At 43.0% G+C, this 22,292-nt stretch overlaps 1 protein-coding gene across 1 annotated transcript in view; it reads left to right on the forward strand.

Annotated features, from left to right (window-relative positions):
• fbxo10 (F-box protein 10) overlaps positions 1–22,292 on the forward strand; it is a 59,771-nt gene that overhangs the window by 34,731 nt on the left and 2,748 nt on the right. The window contains exons 4-10 of the mRNA XM_070880350.1: positions 2,725–2,874; positions 5,439–5,575; positions 6,894–6,964; positions 9,392–9,544; positions 13,915–14,190; positions 16,312–16,622; positions 22,016–22,197. Coding sequence (XP_070736451.1) covers positions 2,725–2,874; positions 5,439–5,575; positions 6,894–6,964; positions 9,392–9,544; positions 13,915–14,190; positions 16,312–16,622; positions 22,016–22,197 — 1,280 coding nt within the window. The remainder of the gene's footprint in view (positions 1–2,724; positions 2,875–5,438; positions 5,576–6,893; positions 6,965–9,391; positions 9,545–13,914; positions 14,191–16,311; positions 16,623–22,015; positions 22,198–22,292) is intronic.

Raw genomic sequence — 22,292 nt, forward strand, 5'->3', positions numbered from 1 at the left:
TCCTTAGACTGTGTCCCCTGGATCTGGACTTGCCCAACATCGGGACCATTCTTCCTGCATCTAACCAGTCCAGTCCCGTCAGAATTTTATATGTTTCTATGAGATCCCCTCTCATCCTTCTAAACTCCAGTGAATACAGGCCCAGTCGATCCAGTCTCTCCTCGTATGTTAATCCTGCCATCCCGGGAATCAGTCTGATGAACCTTCGCTGCACTCCCTCAATAGCAAGAACATCCTTCCTCAGATTAGGAGACCAAAACTGAACACAATATTCCAGGTGAGGCTCACCAAGGCCCTGTACAACTGCAGTAAGACCTCCCTGCTCCTATACTCAAATCCCCGAGCTATGAAGGCCAGCATACCATTTGCCGTCTTCACCGCCTGCTGTACCTGCATGCCAACTTTCAATGACTGATGTACCATGACATCCAGGTCTTGTTGCACCTCCCCTTTTCCTAATCTGCCGCCATTCACATAATAATCCGCCTTCGTGTTTTGGCACCAAAGTGGATAACCTCACATTTATCCACATTATACTGCATCTGCCATGCATTTGCCCACTCACCTAACCTGTCCAAGTCACCTTGCAGCCTCTTAGCGTCCTCCTCACAGCTCACACCGCCACCCAGCTTAGTGTCATCTGCAAACTTGGAGATATTACACTCAATTCCTTCATCTAAACCATTAATGTATATTGTAAATAGCTGGGGTCCCAGCACTGAGCCCTGCGGCACCCCACTGATCACTGCCTGCCATTCTGAAAAGGACCCATTTATCCCGACTCTCTGCTTCCTGTCTGCCAAGCAGTTCTCTATCCACGACCCGATATTACCCCCAACACCATGTGCTTTAATTTTGCACACTAATCTCTTGTGTGGGACCTTGTCAAAAGCCTTTTGAAAGTCCAAATACACCACATCCACTGGTTCTCCCTTGTCCACTCTACTAGTTACATCTTCAAAAAAATCTAGAAGATTTGTCGAGCATGGTTTGACTTTCATAAATCCATGCTGACTTGGATTGATCCTGTCACTGCTTTCCAAATGCGCTGCTATTTCATCTTTAATAATTGATTCCAACATTTTCCCCACTACTGATTTCAGGCTAACCGGTCTATAATTACGCGTTTTCTCTCTTCCCTCCTTTCTTAAAAAGTGGGGTTACATTAGATACTCTCCAGTCCATAGGAACTGATCCAGAGTCGATAGACTGTTCGAAAATGATCACCAATGCATCCACTATTTCTAGGGCCACTTCCTTAAATACTCTGGGATGCAGACCATCAGGCCCCAGGGATTTATCGGCCTTCAATCCCATCAATTTCCCTAACACAATTTCACGTCTAATAAGGATTTCCTTCAGTTCCTCCTTCTCACTAAACCCTCAATCCCTTTGTATTTCCGGAAGGTTATTTGTGTCTTCCCTCGTGAAGACAGAACCAAAGTATTTTTTCAACTGGTCTGCCATTTCTTTGTTCCCCATTATAAATTCACCTGAATCTGACTGCAAGGGACCTATGTTTGTCTTCACTAATCTTTTTCTCTTCACATATCTATAGAAGCTTTTGCAGTCAGTTTTTATGTTCCCAGCAAGCTTCCTCTCATACTCTATTTTCCCCCTCCTAATTAGACCCTTTGTCCTCCTCTGCTGAATTCTAAATTTCTCCCAGTCCTCAGGTTTGCTGCTTTTTCTGGCCAATTTATATGCCTCTTCCTTGGATCTAACACTATCCTTAATTTCCCTTGTTGGCCACAGTTGAGCCACCTTCCCCGTTTTATTTTTACTCCAGGCTGGGATGTACAATTGTTGAAGTTCATCCATGTGATCTTTAAATGTTTGCCATTGCCTATCCACTGTCAACCCCCCAAGTATCATTTGCCAGTCTATTCTAGCCAATTTACGCCTCATACCATCGAAGTTACCTTTCCTTAAGTTTAGGACCCTAGTCTCTGAATTAACTGTCACTCCATCTTAATAACGAATTCTACCATATTATGGTCACTCTTCCCCAAGAGGTCTCGCACAACAAGATTGCTAATTAGTCCTTTCTCATTACACATCACCCAGTCTAGGATGGCCAGCCCTCTAGTTGGTTCCTTGACATATTGGTCTAGAAAACCATCCCTAATACACTCCAGGAAATCCTCCTCCTCCGCATTGCTACCAGTTTGGTTAGCCCAATCTATATGTCGATTAAAGTCGCCCATGATAACTGCTGTACCTTTATTGCATGCATCCCTAATTTCTTGTTTGATGCTGTCCCCAGCCTCACAGGTCTGTACACAACTCCCACTAGTGTTTTCTGACCTTTGGTATTTCGTAGCTCCATCCATACTGATTCCACATCATCCAAGCTAATGTCCTTCCTTGCTATTGCGTTAATTTCCTCTTTAACCAGCAACGCCATCCCGCCTCCTTTTCCTTTCTTACTATCCTTCCTGACTGTTGAATACCCCTGGATGTTGAGTTCCCAGCCTTGGTCACCCTAGATTATGTGCTTAAATCACTGGAGTGGGAACCCACAACCTTTTGGCTCAGATGCAAGAATGCTATCACTGAACCAAGACTGACCACTTGTGCTGAATTTTCACAAAGTTCAACTGTTTAATGGATTAATACAGTGTGTAGTTAGTGGCTTGTGAATATGGGTGGCTGCTGTAGTTTAGTATTAATCAAATGTGCTCTGATTGGTAGGTAGCTAATAGTCCTGTTTCTCATCCTCAGATTATAATGATGAAGAATGAAATTAGTCAATGCAAAGCATCTGGAATCTTTTTACGACTGGCGGCAGGAGGTCTAATAGCGGAAAACAACATCCACTCCAATTCAGAGGCTGGTATTGATATCCGGAAGGGAGCCAACCCTTTGATACTGGTAATTAACACTTTGTTTTGCATGATTCTTTGCTGCCATTGATTTTGACCTGCAATCAGTCTCAGTATAGCTCTTGATCCCAAACAGAAATTATTTAACCTGGGTGTATCAGAATTTACTCCCAAGTGCGCAAGATCTTTTCTCCATTTAACTCCCATTTTAAAAAAAATAGTCTTGTAGGTTGTCTCTTGTATAGCGATGGTATCACTGTGACACTACTAATAACATAGCACGTTGCTCACTTTTTACCTGTTGACACGTGGATCTGAATTCAGCCCAAACTGATGGGATGAAAATCTCTGCCACTCTGCTGATTGTATTGATTCTACAGGAATGGCTTTGGGACTTGTTCTAGTGAGCACCAGCTCACAACACAAAGGAGCTTCCAACTTGCACAAATTGGCATTCAATTGGAGATTGCACTGAGAAAGGTGATGAGCAAAGCTGTTGTGGGAAATGAAAATGCCACCCCTCTGACATTGAGGTTAAGCAATGCTGAGACAGAGGAGAGGAGCCTTGATCTCCACCTGGCCTGTATTTGGGTGTTCAGGGTGGGCGAAAGCTTCAGTCCACAAAAGCCACATCCTTCACTCTAATGTGTACAGAAGGATGCAAAAAACATACCAATTTTTGGATTATCCTACTCCTATCTTTTCTCTCTCTTCCCCCCCCCCCCCCCCCCCCCGCCCCCCACTACTGTTCAAGTCTCTGGTTTTCTGATACCATGAGAAATTGGGCAGGGTGAAAACAAACTCATATTAGAGATACAACTGAGGTACCCAGACAAAACTGACCTTTTATAGTTTATTCATATGGCTATGTTGATTAGCCAGAAATCAACTGACTTTTTCCTCTTCATTTTCTTCCCTCTCTCCTGGAGATGAGGGGTTGACTTAGGAGGATAGGTTGGGTCTCTACTCATTGGAATTCAGAAGAATGAGAGGTGATCTTATCGAAACGTATAAGATTATGAGGGGGTTTGACAAGGTGGATGCAGAGAGGATGTTTCCACTGATAAGGGAGACTAGAACTAGGGGGCATTATCTTAGAATAAGGGGCCGTCCATTTAAAACTGAGAAGAGGAGGAATTTTTTCTTCTCGGGGTTGTAAATCTCTGGAATTCGCTGCCTCAGAAAGCTATGGAAGCTGGCTCATTGAATAAATTTAAGAGAGTTAAACAGTTTCTTAACCGATTAAGGGGTTATAGAGAGCGGGCAGGAAAATGGACCTGAGTCCATGATCGGATCAGTCATAATCGTATTAAATAGTGGAGCAGGCTTGAAGGGTTGTATGTCCTACTCCTGCTCCTATTTCTTATGTTCTTTATTTTCCTACTTTCCCAAAGGATGGGCTTTAGCTCCACATGTACTGATTACCTTGTGGTACCTTGTTCAGTTGCACATTCTTCATGATTGAAGATTGATGATGAACATTAATAGACTATTCTGTCATGGCGTTGGGCGGGAGTGGATTACAGACAAACCCAATTCTGGCATCCAGCAAGAATCACCGGATAGAGACCGGGAGCAGGACCTGCTTGCCCCATGAGGCTAATTGTAGCACCCTTCCACCACTTTAACACTGGTGTGAAGCATTTGCCCAACTTGAGCATCCAAACATGGTCTAAGTGGAGAGTAAGGCTCCCTCTATTCTGACCCAACAATATTCCTTAACCCCAGTCTCAGAGGAGTGCCCTAACAGCATAGATTTGGGGGGTGAAATTGCGATTTTTAAAAATTTGAACAATTAGCGCCAGGCAATAATCATTTAAAAAAAAAATTTAAATTCGGCATTTGTGCTCCGAGGAGGAAGCGGAGCACTAAACCAAGCGCTCCACTTCCTTCCTGGAGTGCAATCGGCTGCAGGCGGGACGGCTGCAGTTCAGCAGTGCTGCACACTGGGCCGTGCAGTGCTGCCATTGAAAGGCTCCTTCCCTCCCTCTCTGCAAAGGAAAAACACTTACCTTGTCCACGATGGCAGCAGCGATCACACGCGATCAGCCCGGCACTCGAGCAGAGTGCTGGGCTGATCGATCGTCGGCAGGAACCCGTGAAAAAAGCTGCGAGAGAGAAGACAGGTTGGTTGTTTTTGTTTACTTACCTCGGCCACCTCACCTTTAAGCATTGCCTCCGAAGCTGCTGTCCGCTCGATGCACGCCTCCTGCCGTTGCCAGTGTTTTCGCCTGGCGATGCGGCAAGGGACGGAATGCAATTTTGGGCCTAGTGCGATGCGTACAGCGATGACATCACGATTTCCGGGCGAAGGAGATTGGGGCGCAAGACCATACTGCTGCCGCAATACACCCGCCGAATTTGCCCCAGAGCCGCAAAGGAATCCAATTTCGCCCCCTTCGTGTCGAATCTGGGGAGTGGGGGGGGGGGGGTCTACTGCCCTTGGAGCGCCACATCAGGTTTATTTTGTAATGGCCTAACAATGTATTCAGTTTGAGTCTGAATTTTCAGAAGAAGCAGTCTGTGGTCTTTTAGTGCTGTGCGGCAGAGGTGATGCCGTTCAAACAGCAATACTCAATTGTGGTGTTTCCCTCTTTTTGCTTTTCTCTGCAGTGTAACCAGATACACAGCGGCCATCGCTCAGGGATTGTTGTGCTCGGGAATGGAAAAGGCATCATTCGCAGTAATCGAATCTATGGAAATAAAGAAGCTGGCATCTACATTTTATATAATGGAAACCCCGTGGTGAGGTGAGTGCTCCAATGAACTGTCTCACTTGCAACTTCTGTCATTTTGGTCCTAATCTCTTGGGCACAGCTGTGACTCCTGGGGTTTGTGTAATGTCTAACTGAGCGTTACAGATATTTGCATGATCTGGAGTCTTTTAAATACATTTGTAGTAGCTGTGAAATTGTATTTTGTTGCTTAGCACCTGAGATATAAATAGGCAACACATGTTTTTCTTGAGAGTAATTGGTGAACCTACAAATCCCAAGTTGCATTACTGCCGTTATGTGTATGTCATGAATAGTTAAATGTAATCTGCTCATCTTCATTAAAAAGTAACAGTGGAAAAAGGTATATTGTACATTTAGACTTGTAACAAAGACTGGGAGCCTTACTATTAGCCATTCCACTGAGTTTTGCTAAAACATGGTTTCGAAGCATTGTGTTTTTTTTTTTCTCAAAAAGGTGCTATGGAATATTCCCAAGCCGAGGTCTAACCTAGATACTGACTCTTTATTTACAAAAGTCAACTATAGATGACTTGTTACGATAATACAATTCACGATCAAACAGTTATTAGAATATAGTTACACTATGTTTTAGCTAGGTTATAAAGGTCTGCGGGTAAGGTGATCTGGATAAGGTAATGAACATCTTTATGACATCTCAAGCAGTTAATAACCTTTTTCCTTCCCAAAATTGCCACAGCCAAGGTTTTGGTGCTGAGCTTTGGCTCAGTGGTACCACTCCTGCCTCTGAGTCAGAAGGTTGTGGGTTCAAATCCCACTCCAGATACTTGAACATAAAATCCAGACTAGCACTTCAATGCAGTACTGAGGGAGTGCTACAATGTCGTGCCGTCCTTTGGAAGGGACATTAAACCAAGATCCCATCTGCCCTCTTGGGTGTTCTGGCCAATATTGATCTCTCAACCAGTACCACTTGGTCATTTTTTTCATTGCTGTTTGTGGGATCTTGCTGGGTGCAAATGGCTGCTGTGTTTCCTACATTACAACAGTGATTACACATCAAAAGTACTTCATTGGCTGTGGGACATCCTGAGGTTGTGAAAGGTGCTATATAAATACAAGTTATTTCGTTCTTCACTCACTCACTCACGTAAAGCGCTGAGTGTCGTTGATGTATGTGGGAAAACTTCTGGGTAACATCCCAGAAGAGAAGCATTGAAAGAAAAAATGGTAAGAGCTAAGGCTGCAACCCTGGGGTATGCCAGTGGTGACTCTGCAGGTGTGGTAAGAGATTCCCCCCTTAACCTCCACTGACACAGACAGTAACACTTCCTAGTCCTGTATGTATTCAGTTGATAATGTCTCTTCACAGTGGGAATCACATTTACCAAGGACTTGCCGCAGGTGTTGCAGTGAACGAAAATGGAAGGGGCCAAATATTGGGTCAGTATGCAGCTTTACAACATGCAAAACACTGGGCTTTTTAACCAAAGACACACATTTAAATTGAGCACTCTGTGAGGTTATGCTCATTTTGCTAATCTATATTACAAGAAGGACTCGAGCACTCACTGAATTTTAAGTAACTAACAGAGGCTCTATTTTTAGTGTCTTATTTCTGTTTGTATAATCTTTCCAAGGCCTGATTTTATTTGCTGTATTTGAATAAAGAGTACCTGTGTTCCCACTCAGTGTTTACAACCTTTTGAAATAAAAAAACAAATCCATCATGGTAAGGTTCTCTTCCCCAAACCTCACTTATGTGTAGTATGCAGCTCATGGTTTGATCAATTAGTTAGAGATTGGAGCTCTTCCGTTAATGGATGTACAGAAATAATTTGGTGGGGGAGGGGTGGAAATCACCTGCGGCTGTTCTCTGCCCAGTATTGCTGCTGGAGAAGTGTGTACGTGAAGGCATTGGTTGAAATTTACCAAAATTCCCTGGATTCTGGGGAGGTCCCAGCAGGTTGGAAAACTGCAAATGTAATGCCCCTATTTAAAAAAAAAAAAAAAAAAAGAGGCAGACAAAAAGCAGGAAACTACAGATCAGTTAACCTAACATCTGTGGTTGGGAAAATGTTGGGAGTCCATTATTAAAGAAGCAGTAGCAGGACATTTGGAAAAGCATAATTCGATCAGGCAAAGTCAGCATGGATTTATGAAGGGGAAGTCATGTTTGACAAATTGGCTGGAATTCTTTGAGGATGTAACGAGCAGAGTGGATAAAGGGGAATCAGTGGATGGTAGTGTATTTGGACTTCCAGAAGGCATTTGACGGAAGATGCCACATAAAAAGTTACTGCACAAGATAAAAGTTCACGGGGTTGGGGGTAATATATTAGCATGAATAGAGGATTGGCTAACTAACCGAGTCGGGATAAATGGTTCATTCTCGGGTTGGCAACCAGTAACTAATGGGGTGCCGCAAGGATCAGTGCTGGGACCCCACCTATTTACAATCGATATTAATGACTCGGGAGAAGGGACCGAGTGTAACGTAGCCAAGTTTGCTGATGATACAAAGACGGGAGGAAAAGCAATGTGTTTGGAGGACACAAAAAATCTGCAAAAGGATATAGACAGGCTGAGTGAGTGGGCAAAACTTTGGCAGATGAAGTATAATGTTGGAAAGTGTGAGGTCATGCACTTTGGCAGAAAAAAAAATCAAAGAACAAGTTATTTAAATAGAGAAAAATTGCAAAGTGCTGCAGTACAGCAGGACCTGGGGATACTTGTGCATGAAACACAAAAGATTAGTATGCAGGTACAGCAAGTGATCAGGAAGGCCAATGGAATCTTGGCCTTTATTGCAAACGGGATGGAGTATAAAAGCAGGGAAGTCTTGCTGCAGTTGTACAGGATATTGGTGAGGCCACACCTGGAATACTGCGTACAGTTTTGGTTTCCATATTTACGAAAGGATATACTTGCTTCTGAGACTGTTCAGAGAAGGTTCACTAGTTGATTCCGGAGATGAGGGGGTTGACTTATGAGGAAAGGTTGAGAAGGTTGGGCCTCTACTCTTTGGAATTCAGAAGAATGAGTGGTGATCTTATCAAAATGTATAAGATTATGAGGGGGTTTGACAAGGTGGATGCAGAGAGGATGTTTCCACTGATGGGGGAGACTAGAACTAGAGGGCATAATCTTAGAATAAGGGGCCATCCATTTAAAACTGAGATGAGGAGAAATTTCTTCTCTGAGGGTTGTGGATCTGTGGAATTCGCTGCCTCAGAGAGCTGTGGAAGTTGTGACATTGAATAAATTTAAGATGGAGATAGACAGCTTCTTAACTGATGAGGGAATAAGGGGTTATGGAGAGCAGGCAGGGAAGTGGACCTGAGTCCATGATCGTATTAAATGGCGGAGCAGGTTCGAGGGCTGTATGGCCTACTCCTGCTCCTATTTCTGATGATCTTGTGTAAGGCAGGATTGGGCTCAGCTGTGATGCTCCTTACTGTCACATAACCTGATGACATTTACTACTGCGATCCAGAAATGACGAATAGGTAGAGGGAATAGGTGTCTGTAGCTCGTGGAAGCATGTCCAAGCAGTGTTCACAGCCTTCAGGAGAGGAGGGGGGCAGTTGGAGAAAAGAGAATGATTGAAAGCTACTGAGATGGTCGTGGGTGTTTAAAATTACATAGTGCCGTGTATGCTCCCTATCACTGTCCCGTTCCTAATATCGTTTAAAATATAGCGCAATTTGCTGATGCAGTAGTAATTTCCGCGTAGGTTCAACTCGCACCCCAGGAGATGGGCGTAAACAGATAGTTGGGTATGTTCTTCGACAACATTCAACATGGTTTATCATTTCAACTGAGTTTGTGGTTGTTGTTGTAATTACATATATTTCATTTCAATTTTAGAAAATATTATACGTGAAAATCATTGGGGAGGTGCGGATATTCGGCGAGGAGGGGACCCTATTCTGAGAAACAATCTTATCTGCTACGGTTATTCAGATGGAGTCGTTGTGGGCGAGCGAGGGAAAGGGTTGATAGAAGGGAACACCATATATGGTAAGGAGTGCGATAGGTTATATTTCAGCTCATCTTTAAGTTTCTGTGTCCTGTGTAATCAAACCTCAAATAGGTTTGTTTTTGCTACTTACACTGGTCTGCGCGCAGGTTGTTTAAGTACATTGAATTAAGATGTCCTGTCCGATTAATGAAGTGGCGCAGTGCCGTGTTGTACAGCAGCGACGTTCCCTATCACTGTCCTGTTCCTAACATAGTTTAATATCCTGCAATCGTTTAAGAAACAATTGGATGTCGTGCTGTGGAGGGGAACAAAAGAGAAATGGATATATACTTGAAAAAGAAACATTTTCAGAGCTATAGGGGAGGGGTAGTAATTGGTAAGTTCTTTCAAAGAACCGACACAGGCACAAAATGGCCAAATGGTCTCCTTCTGTGCTGTAAGATTCTATGACACTAGGGCCTTTCTGGCCATTTGCCCTAAGATGGAGCAAAGAGCTCTTTTCTCCTGTTTTTTATCTAGTGAACACTAAAAGCAACTTCCCTTGTTTTCTTTGCTTGACCAAATTAATGACTGGTTTATTGACTGGATGGGAACTAGTTGATAGACCCTCACAAACTTAATCACATCTGCCATTGTGCTGTTCAGCAGGACTGCTGAACATTCGACAAATGTGCCATTAATTCACAATGACTTCATGTAAACAGCCCCACTGTGATCAGTCCAAATTGTACTGTGAATTCCACAGTCGTGATGAGAATGCAGTGCAATCAATCTTGCTGATTTAATTTGCATGGTTTCCAAATGAGTCTGTTCTGTTGACAAACTCCTTCACAGCCATCACAAGGTCAGAGTAAGACATTAACCTTGGTGATTAGCAGAGCTTTTACATTTAAGCTTATAATCATAGTGAATGAATTCTGAACACATTTGAGCACCTATGTCGAATTTCTTTTGATCAGGGAGTACTGGCACTTTATTGAACAGATTCTGCTTTTCATTGGAATTGGACGCCAATCAGTCTTTTCTATGTTTCTATGTTTCTTCAACTATTGAAAATGATGTATGCAAATATATCTGTTCTATAACTTCCATGTGTCATTTCTGGTTTGCACTGTGCACATTTCTGCTCTCCATATTATAAAAAGGATATAGAAGCATTGGACAAGGTGCAAAAAAGATTCACAAAGATGATACCAGAACTGCGAGGTCATAGAAACATAGAAAATAGGAGCAGTAGTTGGCCATTCAATATGATCATGGCTGATCCTCTATCTCAACACCATATTCCCACTTTTTCCCCATACCCCTTGATGCCTTTTGTTTCTACAAATCTATCTATCTCCCTCTTAAATATATTCAGTGACTTGGCCTCAACAGCCTTCTGTGGTAGAGAATTCCACAGGTTCAACACCCTCTGAGTGAAACAATTTCTCTTCATCTCGATCCTAAATTTCCTATCCCGTATCCTGAGACTGTGACCCCTTGTTCTAGACTTCCCAGCCAGGGGAAACATCCTCCCCGCATCCAGTCTATCCAACCCAGTCAGAATTTTAAATGTTTCAATGAGATCCCCTCTCATTCTTCTAAACTCTAGTGAATACAGGCCTAGTCGACCCAGTCTCTCCTCATACGACAGTCCTGCCATCTCAGGAATCAGTCTGGTGAACCTTCGCTGCACTCCCTCTATGGCAAGTATATCTTTTCTTGGGTAAGGAGACCAAAACTGCACACAATACTCCAGGTGCGGTCTCACCAAGGCCCTGTATAACTGTAGTAAGAATTCCTTGCTCCTGTACTCACATCCTCATGCAATGAAGGCCAACATACCATTTGCCTTCCTAATTGCTTGCTGTACCTGCATGTTTGCTTTCAATGACTGGTGTACAAGGACATCCAGGTCCCTCTGTACATCAACACTTCCCAAGCCATCACCATTTAAATAATACTTTGTCCTTATGTTTTTCCTACCAAAGTGGACAACTTCACATTTATCCACGTTATACTGCATCTGCCATGTGTTTGCCCACTCACTCAACCTATCTAAATCGCCTTGCAACCCCACCTAGTTTTGTGTCATCAGTAAACTTGGAAATATTACATTTGGTTCCCTCATCCAAATCATATATATATTTATATATATTATATATATATATATTATATAATATATATTTATTTTTATATATTTATATAGCAATAGAAATATATATGAATAGCTGGAGCCCAAGCACTGATCCCTGTGGTATCCCACTAGTCACTGCCCGCCACCCCGAAAAAGACCCGTTTACTCCTACTCTCTGTTTCCTGTCAGTTAACCAATTTTCAATCCATGCCTATACATTACTCCCAGTCCCCTGTGCTTTAATTTTGCACACTAACTTCTTATGTGGGATTTTATCAAAGGCCTTCTGAAAATCCAAATACACTACATCCACTGGTTCTCCCTTATCTATTCTATCAGTTACTTCCTCAAAAAAACTCCAGTAGGTTTGTCAAACCTGATTTTCCTTTCATAAATCCATGTTGACTTTGTTTAATCCCGTTGATATTATCTAAGTGTGCTGTTATCACATCCTTTATAATAGACTCCAGCATTTTCCCTACTACTGATGTCAGGCTAACCAGTCTGTCGTTCCTTGTTTTTTTTTCCTCCTCTTTTAAATAGTGGGGTTACATTTGCCACCCTCCAATCTGCAGGAACTGTTCCATAATCTATAAAATTTTGGAAGATGACAACCAATGCATCTACTCTTTCCATGGCTACCTCTTTTAGTACTCTAGGCTGCAGATCATCAGGCCCTAGGGGTTTATCTGCGTTCAGTCCTATTAGTTTCTCCAGCATAAGACTGAACTGGTTGGGACACTTTTCTCTGGAAAAGAGAAGGCTAAGGGTGATTTAATAGAGGTCTTTAAGATAATGAAAGAGTTTGAAAATGTTTCCACTTGTAAGAAGACCAAAACTAGAGGCAATTGTAAGAGAAATTAGAGCATTAGGGGTTAAAGTGCTGGTTCCTGCACCGACCCATAAGGAGGTAAAAGGTCTCTCTTCGGCCTTGTCCCAAGGCTCCAGAAATGATCAATTCAATAATATTCCGACAAGATACGATGTGAGAACCTAAATAGACATTGATAAGACCTTGCGAAGAGGCTCGAGGCGGACTCACGGGCACCAAGGAGAATCAACAAATTCTGACCTAATGAAGTCATTCTAGTCACGGCCTAAGGTGGTCACGAGGGTCTTGGCCTGTCAATCCAAAGTAGCACTAATAAGGTAATCCAATTAGAGAAGTAGTACTGATAAGGCAGTCCAATTAGAGATCTAGGGAGGTCTTACCAGGGAACGGAGAGGTTTTTGAAATGTATAAAAGTTGTATGATTGTGCTGTTCGGAGAGCATCTCCACTCATAGGCGGCTGTGATAAGAGGTGTTCCCGGACGTTCGTAATAAAAGATCGTTATACCTTGCCATCCGTCTCTGCCTGCTAACTCTGGGGGCTGTTACGCGGGTTGGGGCGAGCAACGACCCTCTATATCAGGGGGCCCGCTCGTGGGAGGAGAAGCCTTCCCATTTTCCCTTACACAATAAATATAAGATAGTCACTAATAAATACAATCGGGAATTCAGGAGAAACTTCTTTACCCAAAGAGTGGCTAGAATGTGGAGTCATTGAGGCAAATAGCATAGATGCATTTAAGGCGAAGCTAGATAAGCACATGTGGGAGCAAGGAATAGAAGGATATGCTGATCGGGTTAGATAAAGAGGGTTGGGAGGTGGTTCATGTGGTGCATAAACGCTGGTATAGACCAGTTAGGCTGAATAACCTGTTGCTGTGCTGTAGACTCAATGTAATTTCAATAGAGGGGGTTCCTTAGAGACTTGTGTTCACCCCTGTAGTTTTCTGTAAAGAGGCTGATATCTGAAAACTCTGAATAAGCAATGGTTTTATTGCTTCATATCGACAGCCCATCCCTGTGATTCATACTGTTTTAGTCTTTAACGTCCTGTCATTCAGCCAGACTTCACTGTAAAGGTGATGCTTTACTTAGTAGGTGGGTAGGATTAAAATCCACATCCAGCCCCCGGCCACAGTGACCAGAACAGTCTTGGGTTCGATTCCCAATTAGTAGCAAGGTAGCTGACGTCAGCAGAATGGCAATTGGGAAGGTCCATGTGATGTGCGAATGAAGTCGGTCTCAACGACCATGTCACAACATTCGCTGCCTAACCTCCCACATGAAGATCAGCTACCAGACAAAGTACTAATGGAACCGTACCCCAGCATGGGGTTATACAATTCCAAAGAGAAAAGAGCAGAACGTCAGAAAGGACAAAAGCATCTTGAATAAAGCTGTTCACTGTTTCCTGAATCCCGATTTAAGAATTTCATTTCATTCATAAATGTCTGTGCAGGTAACAAGGGCTGTGGTGTGTGGGTTATGTCCTCTAGTCTCCCCCACATTGCCAATAACCAGATTAGCCGCAACAACATCTATGGAGTGGCTGTCTTCTGTCGTAAAGATGATGCAAACGACTACCTCAACAACCAAGGAGGCAATGAGAACTTCAATGATGAAGGGGAGATCGTCAATTGGGAAAACGACTTTGACAGTGATGAGGAGAGATATACGTCGCACAAGCCAATCACCGTGGCACTGATTGAGTTTAACAACATCAATCACAATGGCGGTAAGTGGATAATCAAACTTAAAGCAAATTGTGCAAGTAATTGTCGGTGATGTGTGAGCAATTGGTTTCAAAGGCTGAGTATTAAACGTCTTCAGACATTCTCGTTGGTCACAAAGCCAGGGTAGGATAACTTAATTTTTAAAATAACTATCACGGTTTGGCTGATGGAGAATATATAATATTGGAAATTGAGAGAAGTAGCTGTTGGAAATAAAACCATTACATTTCTCTTGTAATAAAATCATGGAAACAAAATACTCTGGTGAGAATGTGGAACTCGCTACCATATGGAGTGGTTGAGGCAAATAGCATAGATGCTTTTAAGGATAAGATAGATAAGTACATGAAGGAGAAAGGAATAGAAAGATGTTGATAGGGTGAGATGAAGTAAGGTGGGGAGGAGGCTCGTGTGGAGCATTAACACCACTGTTGGGCCGAATGATCCATTTCTGTGTTGTAAATTCTATGTATGCTTTCATACTGAATTACACCTCATATTCCCCTCCGGCTTAATTTTTTTTTAAAGAGGTACTTTTGGTGAGGTGCTTATATAACCATTAGCAAATCGCACATGTTCTGTTCAATGTCCATTTTAACATGAATTATGGTATAAGGACAGGAACATTATACTGTGCAAAACACAACCAGGCCAATTTTTGTCTCCTGGTGTAAGTCAGTTCTAAATCATTAAGAATGGTAGGGGGTAATTTTGACTTTGACATAAAACAGGCAATATTGGTTCAGACGCTCGTTCTACATTCTTCCGATTTTCATTTCTGTTGACTTCAATTACCCCCTGTAATATGCTAACAGCATCTAAAATTCCAAGACCAGTCCCCTGGGAGGAGAAAATTGCATGCAAGTGAAATTTAAAAGGTTGGGGATTTAAATACAACTTTGGCGAGGCGCAGCATAGGCGGTGGTGGATCAGCTGCCCATTATACACCTTGCCCAAATTTCCTTTCCTTTTGGGAGGGGTGTATAATGGATAGCTGATCTGCTTACAGCCCTTGTTTTGCTCCCCCATTGGAGTTGGAATAGTTGATGGTTCATAGGGTGTCAAGTAGCTTCCTGTTATCTCAGCACTGACTGAAAGCTACGACAGAACTGACTTCTCTCATCCTGTCTCCGCCATCATTGTGGTAATCAAAGTTAAAAATGTTATGGCACATTATTGGCAGACTGGCCTGAGAGTTTGATTGGCGGCCTGCAAGACCTCCATTGAGCTCCAAATGCAATGTGTTATCTCCAACAAAGTAAGATGCCTGTAAATAAACATGAACTATGTCATGTCTGGAAAGCAGCAAAGCAATTTGAATCCAGAAAATGATTAACTATATATAAAGTGGTGCCCGCTGTAAGGCCTTCAGTGTACTGTTGAGATGGTGTCCAGTATAGTGGATCCGTATGGTTCGCAGTATGGATTGTTGTCTGGGCTATCACTTTTTAAGCAACCTGCTATAAAAGGCCGAGTGTATCCTTGATACATTATCACTGTGGAATGATGCATACTCCCACCATTAACTTTCCCCAAAAGTTTGGTGTTCGGGCTTTTTTGTTCTCGGGGTGCACTTTTCGTGCAATGGGTAGTGGAAATCAGGTACATTCTCTCTCCCTCCCCGAAAGGCAATGGATACTGGGTCAGCTGAAATTGTTAAGACACGGACCAATGAAATTTTGTTGTGAGTCACATCAATGAAATTTTGTTGTGCAAGGAATATGGATCAGGCAGGTAAATGGAGTTGGTACAGATCGACCATAATCTAATAGAATGGCAGAACAGGCTTGAGTATCTGAATGGCTTACTCCTGTTCCTTTGAGGTTGATGCTGGCCAGACCACATTTATTGGCCATCCGTAGTTGCCTTGTGAAGATGGTCGTGGGCCTTCTCCTTGAACTGATGTAGTCCTTGTGCTAATGCTGCCCTCACAATGGTGTAATTGGAATTATCAGAGCATTTGGTTAGAACTTCAACTGTAATGCCATCAGGTTGGTTCCAGAAAGAGATTATTATTTGCACACCCAGTTACTCTTTACTGTTGCAGCCTGTGCGTTTATAACTACTGTAGTTTCATGTGCTTGCTGACTTCCTTTCTTTTTTCTCTCATTTCTTCTAATCAGCTGCTGGACTCTACATAAAAAGCAGCGAGACACTCAACATAATAGCCAACGCAGTCCATGCCAACCATGACAATGGGATTGCAGTTTATCAGAGCAGTCAATTCACCCACATCACAAACAACAGCATCACCTGCAACAGTGTAGGTGGAGTTCTTGTAGAAGCAGGATGCAAAGTTGAACTCCGGGGCAATGGTATCTATGACAACAGCAGCCATGGTGTCACCTCAAAGGGAGAAGGGACTGTCTTGGAGAATGACATCCTGGGAAACCATGGGTGTGGCCTACAGCTACTGGAAAATGCAGATATGAAGGTGGGTTCTCAATCAGAATTTTAAACTGTCTTTAGTGACCTTTGAGGACCAGACCATTTATTTTCTCTGAACATACAGTTGCAATATTTTGTGACTAGAGTGCAATCAAAATAAGCCTCCATCTCGTTGTGCAACTTACTTTGGCTGAATTACGCGTCAATGTTAAAATATTCCGTGCTTTTTAACTGCAGTAGGTGAGTTATGTACTGACACCAAAACTCTGGCCCCCAGTTAAAATTGGGGCCAATTAATTACTTTTGAAGTGCAGTCACTGTTGTTTTATAGACAAACACACAGCAAAGTCCCACAAACAACAATGACCAGATAATCTGATTTTAGTAATGATGGTTAATAAATATTGGCCAGGACACTGGGAGAACTCCTCAACTCTTTAAACAGTGCTGTTGGATTTTTTACATTTACCTGTAAGGGCAGACCTTCGGTTTAATGTCTCGTCAGAAAGAGTGCACTGAATGTCAGTCTAGATTATGAGCTCAAGTCTTCGAATGGGGCTTGAACTAATGCCCTCTGGCTCAGACTCCAGGATGGTATGTTTAATCCCTGGTGCAAGGGTCAAGGATGTCTCGGAGCGGGTGCAGGGCATTCTGAAAAGGAAGGGTGAACAGCCAGTTGTCGTGGTGCATATAGGTACCAATGACATAGGTAAAAAAAATGGGATGAGTTCCTACGAGACGAATTTAGGGAGCTAGGAGTTAAATTTTTAAAAAGTAGGACCTTAAAAGTAGTAATCTCAGGATTGCTACCAGTGCCACATGCTAGTCAGAGTAGGAATCGCAGAATAGCTCAGATGAATACGTGGCTTGAGGAGTGGTGCAGAAGGGAGGGATTCAAATTCCTGGGACATTGGAACCGGTTCTGGGGGAGGTGGGACCAGTACAAACCAGACGGTCTGCACCTGGGCAGGACCGGAATCAATGTCCTAGGGGGAGTGTTTGCTAGTGCTGTTGGGGAGGAGTTAAACTAATACGGCAGGGGGATGGGAACCTATTCAGGGAGACAGAGGGAAATAAAATATAGAAAAGAGAATCGTAAAAGTGGAGGGCAGAGAAACCCAAGGCAAAAAACAAAAAGGGCCACATTACAGCAAAATTCTAAAGGGGCAAAGTGTGTTTAAAAAAACAAGCCTGAAGGCTCTGTGCCTCAATGCGAGGAGTATTCGGAATAAGGTGGACGAATTAACTGCGCAGATAGCAGTTAACGGATACGATGTGATTGACATCACGGAGACATGGCTACAGGGTGACCAAGGCTGGGAACTCAACATCCAAGGGTATTCAGCATTTAGGAAGGATAGACAGAAAGGAAAAGGAGGCGGGGTGGCGTTGCTGGTTAAAGAAGAAATCAATGCAATTGTAAGGAAGGACATTAGCCTGGGTGATGTGGAATCGGTATGGGTGGAGCTGCGGAATTCCAAAGGGCAGAAAACGCTAGTGGGAGTTGTGTATGGACCACCAAATAGTAGTAGTGAGGTTGGGGACAGCATCAAACAAGAAATAAGGGATGTGTGCAATAAAGGTACAGCAGTAATCATGGGCGACTTTAATCTACATATAAATTGGGCTAACCTAACTGGTAGCAATGCGGTGGAGGAGGATTTCCTGGAGTGTATTAGGGATGGTTTTCTAGACCAATATGTTGTGGAACCAACCAGGGAGCTGGCCATCCTAGACTGGGTGATGTGTAATGAGAAGGGATTAATTAGCGATCTTGTGCGAGGCCCCTTGGGGAAAAGTAACCATAATATGATAGAATTCCTTATTAAGATGGAGAGTGACAAAGTTAATTCGGAAACTAGGGTCCTGAACTTAAGGAAAGGTAACTTCGACGGTATGAGGCGTGAATAGACTGGCGAAGGATACTCAAAGGGTTGATTGTGGATTAGCAGTGGCAAACATTTAAAGATCACATGAATGAATTTCAGCAATTGTTCATCCCTGTCTGGAGTAAAAATAAAACTGGGAAGGTGGCTCAACCATGGCTAACAAAGGAAATTAAGGATAGTGTTAAAGCCAAGGAAGAGGCATATAAATTGGCTAGAAAAAGTAACAAACCTGAGGACTGGGAGAAATTTGGAATTCAACAGAGGAGGACTAAGGGTTTAATTAGGAGGGGGGAAATAGAGTATGAGAGGAAACTTGCAGGGAATATAAAAACTGACTGCAAAAGCTTCTTTAAATATGTGAAGAGAAAAAGATTGGTAAAGACAAACATAGATCCCTTGCAGTCGGATTCAGGTGAATTTATAATGGGGAACAAAGAAATGACAGACCAATTGAACCAATACTTCGGTTCTGTCTTCACGAAGGAAGATACAAATAACCTTCCGAAGGTACTAGGGGACAGTGGGTCTAGTGAGAAGAAGGAACTGAAGGTTAGCCTTATTAGGCGGGAAATTGTGTTTGGGAATTTGATGGGATTGAAGCCCGATAAATCCCTGGGGCCTGATAGTCTGCATCCCAGAGTACTCAAGGAAGTGGCCCTATGATCATTTTCCAACAGTCTATCGACTCTGGATCAGTTCCTATGGACTGGAGGGTAGCTAATGTAATACCACTTTTTTTAAAAGAAGGGAGAAAGAAATCGGGTAATTATAGATCGGTTAGCCTGACATCAGTAGTGGGGAAAATGTTGGAATCAATCATTAAGGATGAAATAGCAGCCCATTTGGAAAGCAGTGACAGGATCGGACCAAGTCAGCATGGATTTATGAAAGGGAAATCATGCTTGATGAATCTTCTGGAATTTTTTGAGGATGTAACTCGCAGAGTGGACAAGGGAGAACCCGTGGATGTGGTGTATTTGGACTTTCAAAAGTCTTTTGACAAGGTCCCGCACAAGAGATTGGTGTGCAAAATCAAAGCACATGGTATTGGGGGTAATGTACTGACGTGGATAGAGAACTGGTTGGCAGACAGGAAGCAGAGAGTCAGGATAAGCAGGTCCTTTTCAGAATGGCAGGCAGTGACTAGTGGAGTGTCACAGGGCTCAGTGCTGGGACCCAAGCTCTTTACAATGTACATTAACGATTTAGATGAAGGAATAGAGTGTAATATCTCGAAGTTTGCGGATGACACTAAACTTGGTGGCAGTGTGAGCTGTGAGGAGGACGCTAAGAGGCTGCAGGGTGACTTGGACAGGTTAGGTGAGTGGGCAAAGACATGGCAGATGCAGTATAATGTGGATAAATGTGAGGTTATCCATTTTGGGAGCAAAAACCCGAAGACAGAATATTATGTGAATGGCGGCAGACTAGGAAAAGCGGAGGGTGCAACGAGACCTGGGTGTCATGGTTCATCAGTCACTGAAAGTGGGCACGCAGGTACAGCAGGCGGTAAAGAAGGCAAATGGTATGTTGGCCTTCATAGCTAGGGGATTTGAATATAGAAGCAGGGAGGTCTTAATGCAGCTGTACAGGGCCTTAGTGAGGCCTCACCTGGAATATTGTGTTCAGTTTTGGTCTCCTAGTCTGAGGAAGGACGTTCTTGCTATTGAGGGAGTGCAGCGAAGGTTCACTAGACTGATTCCAGGGATGGCTGGGCTGTCATATGAGGAGAGACTGGATCAACTGGGCCTTTATTCACTGAAGTTTAGAAAGATGAGAGGGGATCACATAGAAAAGTATAAGATTCTGACGGGACTGGACAGGATAGATGCGGGAAAAATGTTCCCGATGTTGGGGAAGTCCAGAACCAGGGGACATAGTCTGAGGATAAGGGGTAGGCCATTTAGGACTGAGATGAGGAGAAACTTCTTCACTGAGAGTTGTTAACCTGTGGAATTCCCTGCCGCAGAGAGTTGTTGATGCCAGTTCATTGGATATATTCAAGAGGGAGTTAGATATGGCCCTTACGGTTAAGGGGATCAAGGGGTATGGAGAGAAAGCAGGAAAGGGGTACTGAGGTGAAGGATTAGCCATGATCTTATTGAATGGCGGTGCAGACTCTAAGGGCCGAATGGCCTACTCCTGCACCTATTTTCTATGTTTCTAAGCACAAGTGCTATCATAGAGCCAAGGCAGATATTTGCAGATGCTGCTAGAAAAGTGACTTTAGCAGAAACTGCCGAATGTTGTGTGCTAACCACCCACAGGAGGCTGAACATTTAGTTATGGAATGCAAGGGTATGAGAGAGCAATGCTGTATGGTCTTTGTATAATGATGTTGAAGTGCCTCCACATCTGATGTGGTTGTTGAAATTTTATGCAGTATGGAGTCCGGCCTCTCCATGCAGCACTGCTTTGAAATGACTATATCTGCCACCTCCCGCCAAACTCCCCCAGGGACAGAAACTAACGGGCCTTATTCACCTGCTGACGATTCTCAGGGCTGAACCCAAACATTAAGTTTAATGATTTGTTCGTCTGCGATCTGGGCTGTTACTAGGAGATCCAGTCGGAGGTTTGTGTCATATTTTCCGATGTGTTCCTAGCTGTTTAATGATGGTTTGAAATGTGTTGCTTGTATGTTAAAAGGGTGTTGCCGCGCTTTGCCCCTTGCAGCAGCATCAAACCTAGAGCGTCATGATAAAAGCTGTCTTTCCAGGGCATTGTCACCTACATTTTATAACTGCAGTAAATGGAGAGTGAGGCTCCTTCTTGCCAAAAGTTTTTTTTAACCTATTTGCCGATTTATTGATTTGGAGTTGGAAAGGAAGAAATTACTTGCATTTATATAGCGCCTTTCATGACCTCCAGATGTCCCAAAGCTCTTCACAGCCAATGAAATACTTTTATTGAAGTGTAGTCACTGCTGTAATGCAGGAAATCGCGTTAGCCAATTTGCATACAGCAAGATCTTATACGTCCACCTGAATGAGCAGACATCCTTTGGTTTAACATCCCATCCGAAACACGACACCTCCGACAGTGCAGCACTCCCTCAGTACTGCCTTAAAGTGACAGCCTGGATTATGTGTGCAAGTCTCTGGAGCAGGGCTTGACCCCTTCTATCTCCGAGGTGAGAATGCTATCACTGAGTCACAGCTGACGCCTTGGTTGCTACATATCTAGAAAAACTCCAGATTCTCATTTCTAGCAATCGTTTCCTTTTTTAAGTATTCTATGACATAACAGCCAACTCTTATTAATTCAAAATTGCTTTTGTTTTGATATTTTAAAAAATTATCCATGAGTTTGAATTAAACAATTGAAATAAAACAGCGCCAATGTGTTTTTTTTGGGGTTCGATTTCAGTTTGAATTAACATAATTCAATTTAGCAGATCATTTGAATTAAGCAATCAATTTAAGAGGTGTAGACTGTTTATCTGGGGAGCTTTATGACTATCTGAACATTACTGTGGGATAGGGGAGAGAATGGTTTATTAGAAATGGGAATGATCCGTGAGATAACTCTTCGATGTGCTTTGCTGCAGGTGACAAAGAACAGAATCCAATCTCTTCACGACTATGGGATTGCAATCTTGGACCAAGCTAAGGGAGCAGTGCAAGAAAATCAAATTTTCAAAGGAAAAATAGGGAAGACCATTTTAGAGAAAACGGAAAACCCAGAAAAGTGTACTGTCCAGAGCAATGAAATTTTAGCCTGCAGCAAAAAGTAAGATCTTGCTGTTTATAAGATATTTATATTTTTATTAGTTTCCCTTGTGCATAGACATGATGGGCCGAATGGCCTCCTGCCTTACTGTAATT

This window comes from Pristiophorus japonicus, chromosome 1 (genome assembly GCF_044704955.1).
Source record: "Pristiophorus japonicus isolate sPriJap1 chromosome 1, sPriJap1.hap1, whole genome shotgun sequence".
In the NCBI taxonomy this organism is placed as follows: Eukaryota; Metazoa; Chordata; class Chondrichthyes; family Pristiophoridae; genus Pristiophorus; species Pristiophorus japonicus.